At 50.1% G+C, this 15,369-nt stretch overlaps 1 protein-coding gene across 1 annotated transcript in view; it reads left to right on the plus strand.

Moving 5' to 3' along the window:
* CCBE1 (collagen and calcium binding EGF domains 1) overlaps nucleotides 1-15,369 on the plus strand; it is a 511,157-nt gene that overhangs the window by 381,640 nt on the left and 114,148 nt on the right. Inside the window, exon 3 of the mRNA XM_075343280.1 lies at nucleotides 6,489-6,541. Coding sequence (XP_075199395.1) covers nucleotides 6,489-6,541 — 53 coding nt within the window. The remainder of the gene's footprint in view (nucleotides 1-6,488; nucleotides 6,542-15,369) is intronic.

Here is a 15,369-nt window from a genome sequence, read left to right on the forward strand (position 1 = left end):
CCTTGCGGCTTAGTCTTCTATTCTCTAGACCCCATGTCATCACATGGAGAGCAAAGCAAATCACTAATTAAATGGCATGGGTCCTAGTGAAGGGAAGACCTGGCTGTAAGGAAGACAGAAGAAACATGATAGAAGAGCTGATTGAAAGATTGGCAGCAGCAGGACCGGTATGGGGGGGCCAAGTAGAGATCAGTATTTTATTTTTACCCCTTCCTTGCTGGCTGCCATTTTACTGGATTCATCTGAAGGAAATAAAAAAAATCAGAGAATCAGAATGTTTTGTAAAATTGAAGGTGAATTTGATTTGCCTTGAATAGATTCTCTCATCTCTAGTTACCATTCTGCCAAAATCTATGTGTGGCCATACATAGTATTCTTGATATTTCCGACTTTTCCTATACACTTTTTAACCCCTGTAATAATTCATAAACGTGTTCTGTACAGGTGCACATTCTGTGAATAGGTGGGGGAAGTCATCCCGAAGCTTAAAACACCATTTATCAATGTGATTTTGAGTATTTTGAGCATTCGGAGATTGACTTTCTTGGCCTAGACTCAAAAAGAGAAATATGAAAGTTTAGCAGGTTACTTTATGAAGCCGAACTAAGTAAGGTCTCAAGTTTGAAGCCATCACGGGTGAGCGGTGGGGACCTTCCGTCTACACAGATGTCTTCTGCTCCGGAAGCTGCTGAGCGTGTCCTGGCAGGGATTGCGGCTTTTTGGCTTGACTACACCACTTGGGTGTCACCTGCGCAGTAGATGATTATGTAGGAAGTGATTTGTAGATGGTTTATGTTCCTAGGAAAGGCTCGCCGGGCTTAGTAAGTAATAGAAATCAGATCTGAGAATACGGGAAAGGTTTGGCTATAAGAAAGTTACACTGGAGACAACTCTGTGTATCTGCTACGGTGGTAAAGTCCTGCATCAGATAAGTTTCAGATAGGACCAATAACCCTACGACTATAATATTCAAGGCCTAAACACTTTAGATAGCCGACAGCTCAATGATGGTTTTGGCAATCGGGCGGCCACCAGTTCTCTTGTCCAACTTATCCATTCACAGCAGCAATAGTTCTACTGAGATCTATTGTGTTCTCCATGTGAGAGCCGCTGGTAGCCATCTTTGCCGGTAATGTGATGACGAGATTCGGGGTGTAATAAGACACCAAACCACTAGGTGTCGCCAGGCACTTTAATGGAGTGGATCTGCCGAGTTAGCACACTAGGTGTCGCTAGACACACCTAGCGAGGGGCAGTCAAAGAAGCCAGGGGTCAAAAAGCCAGGAGATGACGTAAAGGAGTGAGCAGACCCGGAATTAGTGAATGAGCTGTGGTTGGTAAACAGAGAGGTCACATAAGTACAAGGGAGCAAGCATAGCCGGAGTCAGGGGATGAACCAGGGTCGGTAAACAGAGAGGTCTCGTAAGTACAAGGGAGCGAGCATAGTCAGAGTCAGGGGATGAGCCAGGGTCGGTAAACAGAGAGGTCACATAAGTACAAGGGAGCGAGCAGAGCCGGAGTTAGGGTATGAGCTGTGGTGGTCGGTAAACAGAGAGGTCTCGTAAGTACAAGGGAGCGAGCAGAGCCGGAGTCAGCGGATGAGCCAGGGTCAGTAAAATGAGAGGTTTCGTAAGTACAAGGGAGCGAGCATAGCCGGAGTCAGGGGATGAGCCAGGGTCGGTAAACAGAGAGGTCACATAAGTACAAGGGAGCGAGCATAGCCGGAGTCAGCGGATGAGCCAGGGTCGGTAAACAGAGAGGTCACATAAGTACAAGGGAACGAACAGAGCCGGAGTCAGGGGATGAGCCAGGGTCGGTAAACAGAGAGGTCACATAAGTACAAGGGAGCAAGCATAGCCGGAGTCAGGGGATGAGCCAGGGTCGGTAAACAGAGAGGTCACATAAGTACAAGGGAGCGAGCATAGCCGGAGTCAGGGGATGAGCCAGGGTCGGTAAACAGAGAGGTCACATAAGTACAAGGGAGCGAACATAGCCGGAGTCAGGGGATGAGCCAGGGTCGGTAAACAGAGAGGTCACATAAGTACAAGGGAGCGAGCAGAGCCGGAGTCAGGGGATGAACCAGGGTCGATAAACAGAGAGGTCACATAAGTACAAGGGAGCAAGCAGAGCCGGAGTCAGGGGATGAGCCAGGGTCGATAAACAGAGAGGTCACATAAGTACAAGGGAGCAAGCATAGCCGGAGTCAGGGGATGAGCCAGGGTCTGTAAACAGAGAGGTCTCGTAAGTACAAGGGAGCAAGTAGAGCCGGATTCAGGGAACAAGCCGAGGTCAGGGAGTCAGGGAATCAAGTCAGACGGTAAGGAGATGGGAGGGGAACAGCGGAAATAGGTAGCAGGACAAGATCAGGTCAGACACTTATGGGAACCAGAGATGAGCACTGCAAAACAGGAACTATCACTGGGGGTGTTCTGGGAGAAACAGCTCCATAGAAAAGACCCCGCCCACACCATACAGGACTTGACCGAGAACCGGGGAAAAATATAAGGCCCAGCATAGACTCTGCAGGAGAGCAGAGCTCCGCAAAACAGAATCATGTCAGGTAGCTAATCTTCCATAGAACAAAAGGTTCATTAGTGTGAAATTAGACCTGCCACATTGTCATCTCTCCCAGCATCATCTGTCTTTGGCCATCCAAAGCCATCGATATCGGCAAATTTGATCAACATTAGTTTATGTGTATGAGGTTCTTTAATTTCAACCATCTGCTAACTGGAACAAAGGTGGAGTTTTGGCAAGTGCTATGTAGTTTAGGACTCAAGACCAGACAAACTCTCCACCAAATGTACCTAGTAAATATTGAAAGTGCTGATTGGCAGGGGTGTCTGGAGTTCGACCATCATTGATGCTTTTCCTAAGGATTTACCTGACTTTGAGTGTTGCTTTTGGTCACTAAACAATTCTTGCAGGGAGTAGTCAGTCACTCTATGTAGATCGGCTAAACATATTCTTGGCTCCACGTGTCTGCTAGGCCATAAAAATCATGCTGCTTAGACACACCTGTGCAATAATCATGCTGCTAAGGCACACCTGTGCAATAATCATGCTGTGAAGTCACACCTGTGCAATAATCATGCTGCTAAGGCACACCTGTGCAAAAAGTATGCTGTTAAGGCACACCTGTGCAATAATTATGCTGCTAAGGCACACCTGTGCAATAATTATGCTGCTAAGGCATACCTGTGCAATAATTATGATGCTAAGGCATACCTGTGCAATAATTATGCTGCTAAGGCATACCTGTGCAATAATTATGCTGCTAAGGCACACCTTTGCAATAATCATGCTGCTAAGGCACACCTTTGCAATAATCATGCTGCTAAGGCACACCTGTGCATTAATTATGCTGTTAAGGCACAGGTGTGCAATAATCATGCTGCTAAGGCACACCTGTGCAATAATCAAGTTGCTAAGGCACACCTGTGCATTAATTATGCTGTCCAATCAGCATTTTGATATGTCACGCCTGTTAGGTGGATGGAATATCTCCGCAAAGGAGAAGTGATCACTAACACAGATTTTGACAAATTTGTGAACAATATTTGAGGGAAAATGGCTTTTGTACATAAGAAAAAGTCTTAGATCATTGAGTTCAGCTCATGAAAAATGGAAGAAAATGTTCTTGTTCGGTGTATATGCTCATTCTTCCATTCGTCTGGTTCTGTAGACCGCTCTGGATTTCTCAGGAACGTTCGAAGACTCTGATTTAGACGTCTCTGCTGAGCTTCTAACATAAATGCGTGAGGGATTTGCTGCAGGCTGCAGAGGGGCCAGCGCTGGGATCTTTGATCATCTGGAATAAAAAGCTTCGGGGGTTGTAAAAATAACCAAAAGCTGTTTTTCTTTAATGTGGCTCTGTCACATTAAGCCCTAAACATGCCGTCTCCTCCACAAGTGTTTCATTTACCCCGATGATAAGCGCTGGACTCCGCACACTGTTACCTTAGCTCAACGCGCTGCATTCCAATATGCTTCGTGTTTGGCCGCGGGGCGCGCTGTCAGCTCTTGCGCCTCATAGTTTTGTGCCTCGGCACCAGATGGACCTTCTCATCTATATGTGCAAATACCGCCGGAAAAAACGGAGAATGATAGCTCAGCCGAGTCCATAACATGTGCCAGCAGCCTGCCTGGACACTGCATAATGAATATTCATAGTCATGTAGCCACAAGGATGTGTGCTCAGTATCAAAAAGTTAATTTCCCGGCAAAAAATGCAACTATGGATCAATGTTTTTAATCAGCTGCATAATAAAGGATTAAAAAAAAAAGATATTTTTTTTCAAAAACAGCGCCACCCCTGTCATCAGGTCGTGACTGGTATTGCAGCTCTGTTCTAGTATCGTCACTGGAGCTCAGCTGCTATATGAACATAGGTGGTGGTATTTCTAGAAGAAAGCACCCATTGTTTGGTCATTGTGGACAACCCCTTTAATTAGCATGTTAGGTGGCTTGTTTAGGGGATCATGGATTTTTCATTTACAAAATGGAATATACACATATATTTTTTATATATATATATATATATATATATATATATATATATATATATGTATATATATATATACCGTACACACACATATATATATATATATATATATGCATATATACTGTATATATATATATATATATATAGTATATATGTGTGTATATATATATATATATATATATATATATATAAAATCTATATATATAAAAAATGTATATATAAAATGTATATATATATATAATATATATACTGTATATATATATATATATAGTATATATGTGTGTATATATATATATACATATATATATATATATATATATATATATATATAAAATATATATATATATATATAAAAAATGTATATATAAAATGTATATATATATAATATATATACTGTATATATAGAACAAATCTAGATGGAAAATACAGGAACAGCTAAAGATATAGCAGAGATGAGTTTGTTGTTGAGCTCAATAGGTCTATATCAGTTTTGCGTTTTGGTACATCTCTCATAACAGATAATTTTGGGGGTCTAGAAAACCCTTTTATGGAAATCTGCAGATAAATTATGTCACCAACTATTAAAAAAGTGCCACCTTCAGGATCTTCAAGTTTAGTGGGGGCTTTAAATAATTATAGCAATGGTATTTATTCTTGGTGCAATAATATTCCCCAAATTAACACTTGCAAGTTGCAACCCAACTTTGTATTAATAATATTATTATTATTATTATTATTATTATTATTATTATTATTATTATTATTAAAATCTGGATGGACTGATCACTTAAAAGATATATGGAATTTTTTTTATCTAAATGTATATATTTTGGTCCAGAAACAGTTTTTGAAATTGGGCTTCATTAAAATTTTTACACCATTTGCCTTTTACAGGTTTTTTCTTTCCCTAGAAAATTGTTGACTGCATAATGAGTCAACTGAGTATCCATTAGTGAGCTCATTCTGACAGAGAGTTTGCATCTTTTATCTGTCTTTTTCAGAACATCTCTCTACTGATCTATCACAACAGACTACACCAATAGAAAAGAGAAAAAGACAGCTAAACAAATAAAAGACTTAGAAATTCAAAACCAGCTTACTGATGGTTTCTTAGGTGACTCATTCTCCAGCCAGCAATGTGCAGGGAAACAAAGACCCTGTAAAAGTCAATCGGTGCAACATCTTTTAGAAATATTTTAGCCAAAAATATTAAGTAAATGTGTCCATATCCTTTGAATTCCTGTAATGTGTCATCAAAACCAGAAAAACAAGACAGATTAGAGAGGAACATTTAGGACGTTCCTCTTATTGAAAGTCTATGGTAGCCTTTTTGTTTTCGGGCTGAAGACTATTCACCCTTACATGGTAAGTCCAGTAATCCCGAACACTTGATACTCCGGCACATGTTAGTTCTTTTTGATTTGAGAATAAAGAAACCAATAAGAAAATATATATATAAATCTGTCAGCAGGTTTTTGCTATTTAATCTGAGAACAGCATAATGTAGATGCTAAGTGCCCGATTCCAGCAGTGTGTCACTTGCTCAGCTGCTTGCTGCAGTTTCAATACAATGAGTATTTTATCAGCAAGAGATTATCAGTGGAGGACTAGTTGTTGTGTGCCAGGCAATCCAGCTAATCTGTGTAACTCCGCCTCCATCACTGATTGGCAGATTCCTGCACAGTGTTCACATGGAGCTTCCAATCAGTGGTGTGGGCGGAGTTATACACATCTCAATATTCCGAGCTCTGTTACATCTACAGCAGAGAAGACAGGGATTCTATCAAAACGGCATTGACCAGCACATCACTGGAATCAGGGTCTCAGCCCCTACATTATGCTGCTCTCAGATTAAATAGCAAAAAATTAGTGACAGATCCTCTTTTTGAGGCACTATAACCTAGTTGGTGGAGTCTGTATGGTATCTATATACACATATACACATATCACTGATTTTTTTATGGTTTTTTTTTGTGTTTTGCAGGAAGAAATGCTGCAGAGGATTCAAGTTCGTCCTCGGACAATGCATCCCGGAGGGTGAGTGACATCTGCAGATTGTAATTGGTGCCACTTCCTCTGCATTTTTGGGTATCATGAAGTGGGGGAGGGGTTTTAAAAAAAGATTCCGGAATATTATGAAATAAAGTAATATTTAATCACCTGTTATATCCTCCTGTGCTCCAGGGCCGCCACTCTGGTGTTGTTGGAAAGACCGCTGCAGGCAATCACTGGTGTCAGCAGTCACATGTCGTACATTCGTCACCTATAAAGTCAATTGTGTCGCCCTGGGCAAGCCAGGGGACACAGATAACAACACACACGCACCCCACATTCCCTGTAGGTACACCAGCTAACCCACAAATCCTTGTTGCCTTCCTCCAGAGGTTGATGATGCACACCAGGGGGTGGGCCAGGCGGTTGGCTCCGCCCACCGAGGAGCTCACAACACTGGAGGCAGGAAGAAGCCAGGCAGATTAGCCCAGGCAGGGCTAGAGTGCAGAGGAGCTCAGGAGATAGCTCAGGGAGGAGCAGGAGTGAGGAGCTAAGTAGAGGAGTTAAGAAAGTGAAGGTGAAGGTAGTAAAGGAGGAAACAGCAGGAAAAGTGACAGAAGGCCTAGAGTTGGTCTGTGGCTGTGTGCCCAGACGGAGTCAGCAAGGTCAGCAGACAGTGGTGAAGATCTGCAGTGGGACTGTCTGGAGGTTGCTGGAAGGGCCACGGAGGCTGTGTGTATCCGGGGGTCTGGAGCAGTATACAAAGGGCAGTCAGCACCAGAGCAGGGGCTTTCGGATCCCAGCAAGGCTTGGAGTCGCTGTAAATTGCTAAATCCGTTAGTGAAGGGGACGTAGATCCCCCAACAAGCAAGTCCTGATTGACGGCAAAGGTCCAACCACAACGGGGAAACACCGCCACCGCCAAGGCACCAGTTTCCCAGGGCCGGCGCCTGCGGGCAAAGTGTGGAGCTCCTCCGGCACAGATTGCAGTCGGGGAGCGGGTAACCGGTGGGAATCCACCGCTACCAAACAGACATTTCAAAGGTGCAGGGAAGAGACCGTCACCGCTAACTGCAGGGAACCGCAGCACCGTGAACCGTCCGAGGGACCCGTCCAACCAGCCGTTTGTTTACCGAGAACTGTGTCGTGTTTACTGGCTGAGTGAGTACCTCAGTGCCGCAAGGCACAGCGCTGCCCCTGCGCCCCTGCACCCCACTGGCCCCCGGGATCACCAACCCCTGCCCACGGAGGGGCAACACAACACCTGGCTGCTCCGCATCACCATCCCCGGGAGCCCCCGTACAGAGCAGCGGTGGTGAAATCACCACAACCGTGGGTGGCGTCACGAACTATAACAATCCCCACACCCAACCACAAACACCCCCTTTCACTCACGGGCGAGGAGTGTCGCTCGAGAAACCCCAGGATCCGGCCCACAGCTCGAGCCACCAGGAGCAGCTGCCGGACCCGAGCAGAAGGGGTGAGCGCGGTGTGCTGACACCCTCCTCCCCGCCCGCGACAACTTGGCGTCACGAACAGGATCTTACCGCTCTGCCGTCAGGTAGAGGTGCGCCTTGTTACCGCCGGAGGTATCCGGCAGAAAAATTTCAGAAGCCGCCATCTTTGGCGCGAAAAGTTCCCGCTCGAGCGTCTTCTCGAGCAGTAGAGGCGCGAAGGCCAAAACCCCGCCCTGAGAGAGGAGGGGCCGGAAAGAGCTAAGGGGGACGCGATGGCGGCTGGCCGCATGTGAGTGCGGCTGTGGAAGCAGGGACGCCAGGACCCTGCAGCCATTTACTGGTTCCTGAAAGAGGCCGCTGCTAAAGATGCTGAGTCCGACCAACAACACCGTGGTCCCCGCACCTGGCATGGCGGCGTGGGTGGAAGTCCGGACCGTCCAGCTAAGCAGCCGTCTGCAGGTCCACAGGCAGCTCCTCCTGGAGGAGCGGGAGGCCGACATGGTGGAAGTGGTGGCTGCTATGTGGAGATGCGAGGTGGAGGAAGATTTGGAGGAACGGGTAAGAGACCCACGTCCCTGTATTCCCGAGGGATCGGCCGCTGCGGCTGAGGGGCCCGGCCTACACCCGTTCACCCTGCTGCCTCTCCCGCTACCCGCGTTAGCTGCTGCTGCCCCGCCACTAGGCCCGCTACCACCACCACCGGTAGCGGTACCCTGCCAATCCGCCCCGGCGGACCGACCTGCAGCAGAAGCTCATGACCACCCTGAACCGCTTCTATGGAAGAAGCCAAAGGCTGAGCCCGTCAGCAAAGATGCACCGGAGGCACGGCAGGGATGCAGCTGCCAGGAGGCAGAGCAGGCCATGTCACAGCGGGGTCCCTCATTACTGAAGGTGCCGGTCGTAGCCGACACGGAGGGACTCTGGCTGGGCCCGTCCCTCGCACACGCTGAACCGGAGCAAAAAGAAAGTGCTCCCGGCTGGGAGCGACGGCAACAGCAGCTGCGCAGGGAGATCGATGCCCGAGAGGGGTGTAGAGCGGATGTGCATGCCCGCATGAATATGGAAGAAGATCGCCTGCAGCGAGCTACCATTGGGGTCCAGAGCGGTGCACCATGTGAAGGTGGCACTAGAGCCCCACGAGTGAGAATGGACTGTTGAGCCGCAAAAGGCAGCGGAGTGCCGCTGCACCGTCCCCGTTGGGACCACCATTTTGTAGTTTGAAAAGTTTAAAAAGTTGAGAATAATAAGTGAAATTACCGAAGAAGTCACCTGATTTATTTGTTGATTTGCAACCGGCTGGAGCCGGCACCGTTGTCCCCGTGGGGACCGTTTAAGTCTGCATGGGAACTATCCATGGACAAGCCCGTGAACTTGCAGGGCACCACAAACGTTAAGTGGCTTGTAAATATGTTGGGTACCGTTACCGTTTCCGCTATACCGTCTCCGGAGAGGCAGGTTGGAGGGAGGGCCCTGAGCAGAGCAGGCCAGGGCCCAGCCACCAAAGGAACCGGTGGCCACCCTCTGGAGGGGAAGGACAGATCCCGCTCGGGTAACTTGTGCTGGACTGTGGGTCAAGGGGTGCTGCCTGGGTTTTAGGGGCAGCATCAGGGCCAGGTTGCTTGGGTGGGAGAGAGCGGAAACCGTGACCGCACACCGTTGTAACGTTAAAAGTAAATGTGCCTCCCGTCTTGGGAAGAGTTGTGATTAAAAATGTATATAATTTACCGTTTATAATGTTATACCGTTTTACCTTTTCAGAAAACAAAAAGGAAAATAAAACCGGTGTTGGACGGGCAGCCCGAGGACGGTCTGCATTTTGCTAAGGGGGAATGTGTCGCCCTGGGCATGCCAGGGGACACAGATAACAACACACACGCACCCCACATTCCCTGTAGGTACACCAGCTAACCCACAAATCCTTGTTGCCTTCCTCCAGAGGTTGATGATGCACACCAGGGGGTGGGCCAGGCGGTTGGCTCCGCCCACCGAGGAGCTCACAACACTGGAGGCAGGAAGAAGCCAGGCAGATTAGCCCAGGCAGGGCTAGAGTGCAGAGGAGCTCAGGAGATAGCTCAGGGAGGAGCAGGAGTGAGGAGCTAAGTAGAGGAGTTAAGAAAGTGAAGGTGAAGGTAGTAAAGGAGGAAACAGCAGGAAAAGTGACAGAAGGCCTAGAGTTGGTCTGTGGCTGTGTGCCCAGACGGAGTCAGCAAGGTCAGCAGACAGTGGTGAAGATCTGCAGTGGGACTGTCTGGAGGTTGCTGGAAGGGCCACGGAGGCTGTGTGTATCCGGGGGTCTGGAGCAGTATACAAAGGGCAGTCAGCACCAGAGCAGGGGCTTTCGGATCCCAGCAAGGCTTGGAGTCGCTGTAAATTGCTAAATCCGTTAGTGAAGGGGACGTAGATCCCCCAACAAGCAAGTCCTGATTGACGGCAAAGGTCCAACCACAACGGGGAAACACCGCCACCGCCAAGGCACCAGTTTCCCAGGGCCGGCGCCTGCGGGCAAAGTGTGGAGCTCCTCCGGCACAGATTGCAGTCGGGGAGCGGGTAACCGGTGGGAATCCACCGCTACCAAACAGACATTTCAAAGGTGCAGGGAAGAGACCGTCACCGCTAACTGCAGGGAACCGCAGCACCGTGAACCGTCCGAGGGACCCGTCCAACCAGCCGTTTGTTTACCGAGAACTGTGTCGTGTTTACTGGCTGAGTGAGTACCTCAGTGCCGCAAGGCACAGCGCTGCCCCTGCGCCCCTGCACCCCACTGGCCCCCGGGATCACCAACCCCTGCCCACGGAGGGGCAACACAACACCTGGCTGCTCCGCATCACCATCCCCGGGAGCCCCCGTACAGAGCAGCGGTGGTGAAATCACCACAACCGTGGGTGGCGTCACGAACTATAACAATCCCCACACCCAACCACAAACACCCCCTTTCACTCACGGGCGAGGAGTGTCGCTCGAGAAACCCCGGGATCCGGCCCACAGCTCGAGCCACCAGGAGCAGCTGCCGGACCCGAGCAGAAGGGGTGAGCGCGGTGTGCTGACACCCTCCTCCCCGCCCGCGACAACTTGGCGTCACGAACAGGATCTTACCGCTCTGCCGTCAGGTAGAGGTGCGCCTTGTTACCGCCGGAGGTATCCGGCAGAAAAATTTCAGAAGCCGCCATCTTTGGCGCGAAAAGTTCCCGCTCGAGCGTCTTCTCGAGCAGTAGAGGCGCGAAGGCCAAAACCCCGCCCTGAGAGAGGAGGGGCCGGAAAGAGCTAAGGGGGACGCGATGGCGGCTGGCCGCATGTGAGTGCGGCTGTGGAAGCAGGGACGCCAGGACCCTGCAGCCATTTACTGGTTCCTGGAAGAGGCCGCTGCTAAAGATGCTGAGTCCGACCAACAACACCGTGGTCCCCGCACCTGGCATGGCGGCGTGGGTGGAAGTCCGGACCGTCCAGCTAAGCAGCCGTCTGCAGGTCCACAGGCAGCTCCTCCTGGAGGAGCGGGAGGCCGACATGGTGGAAGTGGTGGCTGCTATGTGGAGATGCGAGGTGGAGGAAGATTTGGAGGAACGGGTAAGAGACCCACGTCCCTGTATTCCCGAGGGATCGGCCGCTGCGGCTGAGGGGCCCGGCCTACACCCGTTCACCCTGCTGCCTCTCCCGCTACCCGCGTTAGCTGCTGCTGCCCCGCCACTAGGCCCGCTACCACCACCACCGGTAGCGGTACCCTGCCAATCCGCCCCGGCGGACCGACCTGCAGCAGAAGCTCATGACCACCCTGAACCGCTTCTATGGAAGAAGCCAAAGGCTGAGCCCGTCAGCAAAGATGCACCGGAGGCACGGCAGGGATGCAGCTGCCAGGAGGCAGAGCAGGCCATGTCACAGCGGGGTCCCTCATTACTGAAGGTGCCGGTCGTAGCCGACACGGAGGGACTCTGGCTGGGCCCGTCCCTCGCACACGCTGAACCGGAGCAAAAAGAAAGTGCTCCCGGCTGGGAGCGACGGCAACAGCAGCTGCGCAGGGAGATCGATGCCCGAGAGGGGTGTAGAGCGGATGTGCATGCCCGCATGAATATGGAAGAAGATCGCCTGCAGCGAGCTACCATTGGGGTCCAGAGCGGTGCACCATGTGAAGGTGGCACTAGAGCCCCACGAGTGAGAATGGACTGTTGAGCCGCAAAAGGCAGCGGAGTGCCGCTGCACTGTCCCCGTTGGGACCACCATTTTGTAGTTTGAAAAGTTTAAAAAGTTGAGAATAATAAGTGAAATTACCGAAGAAGTCACCTGATTTATTTGTTGATTTGCAACCGGCTGGAGCCGGCACCGTTGTCCCCGTGGGGACCGTTTAAGTCTGCATGGGAACTATCCATGGACAAGCCCGTGAACTTGCAGGGCACCACAAACGTTAAGTGGCTTGTAAATATGTTGGGTACCGTTACCGTTTCCGCTATACCGTCTCCGGAGAGGCAGGTTGGAGGGAGGGCCCTGAGCAGAGCAGGCCAGGGCCCAGCCACCAAAGGAACCGGTGGCCACCCTCTGGAGGGGAAGGACAGATCCCGCTCGGGTAACTTGTGCTGGACTGTGGGTCAAGGGGTGCTGCCTGGGTTTTAGGGGCAGCATCAGGGCCAGGTTGCTTGGGTGGGAGAGAGCGGAAACCGTGACCGCACACCGTTGTAACGTTAAAAGTAAATGTGCCTCCCGTCTTGGGAAGAGTTGTGATTAAAAATGTATATAATTTACCGTTTATAATGTTATACCGTTTTACCTTTTCAGAAAACAAAAAGGAAAATAAAACCGGTGTTGGACGGGCAGCCCGAGGACGGTCTGCATTTTGCTAAGGGGGAATGTGTCGCCCTGGGCATGCCAGGGGACACAGATAACAACACACACGCACCCCACATTCCCTGTAGGTACACCAGCTAACCCACAAATCCTTGTTGCCTTCCTCCAGAGGTTGATGATGCACACCAGGGGGTGGGCCAGGCGGTTGGCTCCGCCCACCGAGGAGCTCACAACACTGGAGGCAGGAAGAAGCCAGGCAGATTAGCCCAGGCAGGGCTAGAGTGCAGAGGAGCTCAGGAGATAGCTCAGGGAGGAGCAGGAGTGAGGAGCTAAGTAGAGGAGTTAAGAAAGTGAAGGTGAAGGTAGTAAAGGAGGAAACAGCAGGAAAAGTGACAGAAGGCCTAGAGTTGGTCTGTGGCTGTGTGCCCAGACGGAGTCAGCAAGGTCAGCAGACAGTGGTGAAGATCTGCAGTGGGACTGTCTGGAGGTTGCTGGAAGGGCCACGGAGGCTGTGTGTATCCGGGGGTCTGGAGCAGTATACAAAGGGCAGTCAGCACCAGAGCAGGGGCTTTCGGATCCCAGCAAGGCTTGGAGTCGCTGTAAATTGCTAAATCCGTTAGTGAAGGGGACGTAGATCCCCCAACAAGCAAGTCCTGATTGACGGCAAAGGTCCAACCACAACGGGGAAACACCGCCACCGCCAAGGCACCAGTTTCCCAGGGCCGGCGCCTGCGGGCAAAGTGTGGAGCTCCTCCGGCACAGATTGCAGTCGGGGAGCGGGTAACCGGTGGGAATCTACCGCTACCAAACAGACATTTCAAAGGTGCAGGGAAGAGACCGTCACCGCTAACTGCAGGGAACCGCAGCACCGTGAACCGTCCGAGGGACCCGTCCAACCAGCCGTTTGTTTACCGAGAACTGTGTCGTGTTTACTGGCTGAGTGAGTACCTCAGTGCCGCAAGGCACAGCGCCTCCCCTGCGCCCCTGCACCCCACTGGCCCCCGGGATCACCAACCCCTGCCCACGGAGGGGCAACACAACACCTGGCTGCTCCGCATCACCATCCCCGGGAGCCCCCGTACAGAGCAGCGGTGGTGAAATCACCACAACCGTGGGTGGCGTCACGAACTATAACAATCCCCACACCCAACCACAAACACCCCCTTTCACTCACGGGCGAGGAGTGTCGCTCGAGAAACCCCGGGATCCGGCCCACAGCTCGAGCCACCAGGAGCAGCTGCCGGACCCGAGCAGAAGGGGTGAGCGCGGTGTGCTGACACCCTCCTCCCCGCCCGCGACATCAATGACTGGCTGCAGCGGTCACGTAAATGAAGAACAGCAATGCAGTTACTGCTAATCACAGGATTTATGGGGCCCTTGTATAATGGGGACCTTCTTTGCTCTTGATTTTTCCTCCTCACCTTGAGGAGCTGTTACTTTATCGTTACCATTTTGGGGTCCATGACACTTCCTAATGGTTTTTTTTCTACTGTTTATCTATGAGAAAGGAATTTTGCCATTACATTTTTTTCCCTCAATTTGGAGTTCGCTCTATAGTAAAAATATTATAATACTTGATTAATTTTATTACTTTGGACAGATACGTCATTCCAAGTATGTTCATTTTCTTTTTCCTTTTGTTGTTAGATGTTATTCACAATCTGGGAACAGTGGGTGCTTCTTTGTTAAATTTTGTATCTTTTAAAAAGATTTTATTTTTTTAGACTTTTTTGGTTTCTCTAGGAAACGTGGCATATTTTTTTAATTCATATTTTCAGAAAAATGGATGCTATAAAGTTTAAATTTATCTTTTTACACTTTTTAGGAGTAGTCCTTAGCAGTGATGAGTGAGCACTACCATACTCGGGTGCTCGGTACTCGTAACTAGTGATGAGCGGGCACTACCATGCTCAGGTGCTTAGTACTGGTAATTAGTGATGAGCGGGCACTACCATACTCGGGTGCTCGGTACTCGTAACTAGTGATGAGCGGGCACTACCATGCTCGGGTGCTCTGTACTCGTAACTAGTGATGAGCGGGCACTACCATGCTCGGGTGCTCTGTACTCGTAACTAGTGATGAGCGGGCACTACCATACTCGGGTGCTCGGTACTCGTAACTAGTGATGAGCGGGCACTACCATGCTCGGGTGCTTAGTACTCGTAACTAGTGATGAGCGGGCACTACCATACTCGGGTGCTCGGTACTCGTAACTAGTGATGAGCGGGCACTACCATGCTCGGGTGCTTAGTACTCGTAACTAGTGATGAGCGGGCACTACCATGCTCGGGTGCTTAGTACTCGTAACTAGTGATGAGCGGGCACTAACATGCTCAGGTGCTCTGTATTCGTAACTAGTGATGAGTAGGTACTACCATGCTCAGGTGCTCAGTACTCGTAACTAGTGATGAGCGGGCACTACCATGCTCGGGTGCTCGGTGCTGATAACTAGTGATGAGCGGGCACTACCATGCTCGGGTGCTCAGTACTCGTAACTAGTGATGAGCGGGCACTACCATGCTCAGGTGCTCTGTACTCGTAACTAGTGATGAGCGGGCACTACCATGCTCAGGTGCTCTGTACTCGTAACTAGTGATGAGCGGGCACTACCATGCTCAGGTGCTCAGTACTCGTAACTAGTGATGA

This window comes from Anomaloglossus baeobatrachus, chromosome 1 (genome assembly GCF_048569485.1).
Source record: "Anomaloglossus baeobatrachus isolate aAnoBae1 chromosome 1, aAnoBae1.hap1, whole genome shotgun sequence".
Lineage (NCBI taxonomy): Eukaryota > Metazoa > Chordata > Amphibia > Anura > Aromobatidae > Anomaloglossus > Anomaloglossus baeobatrachus.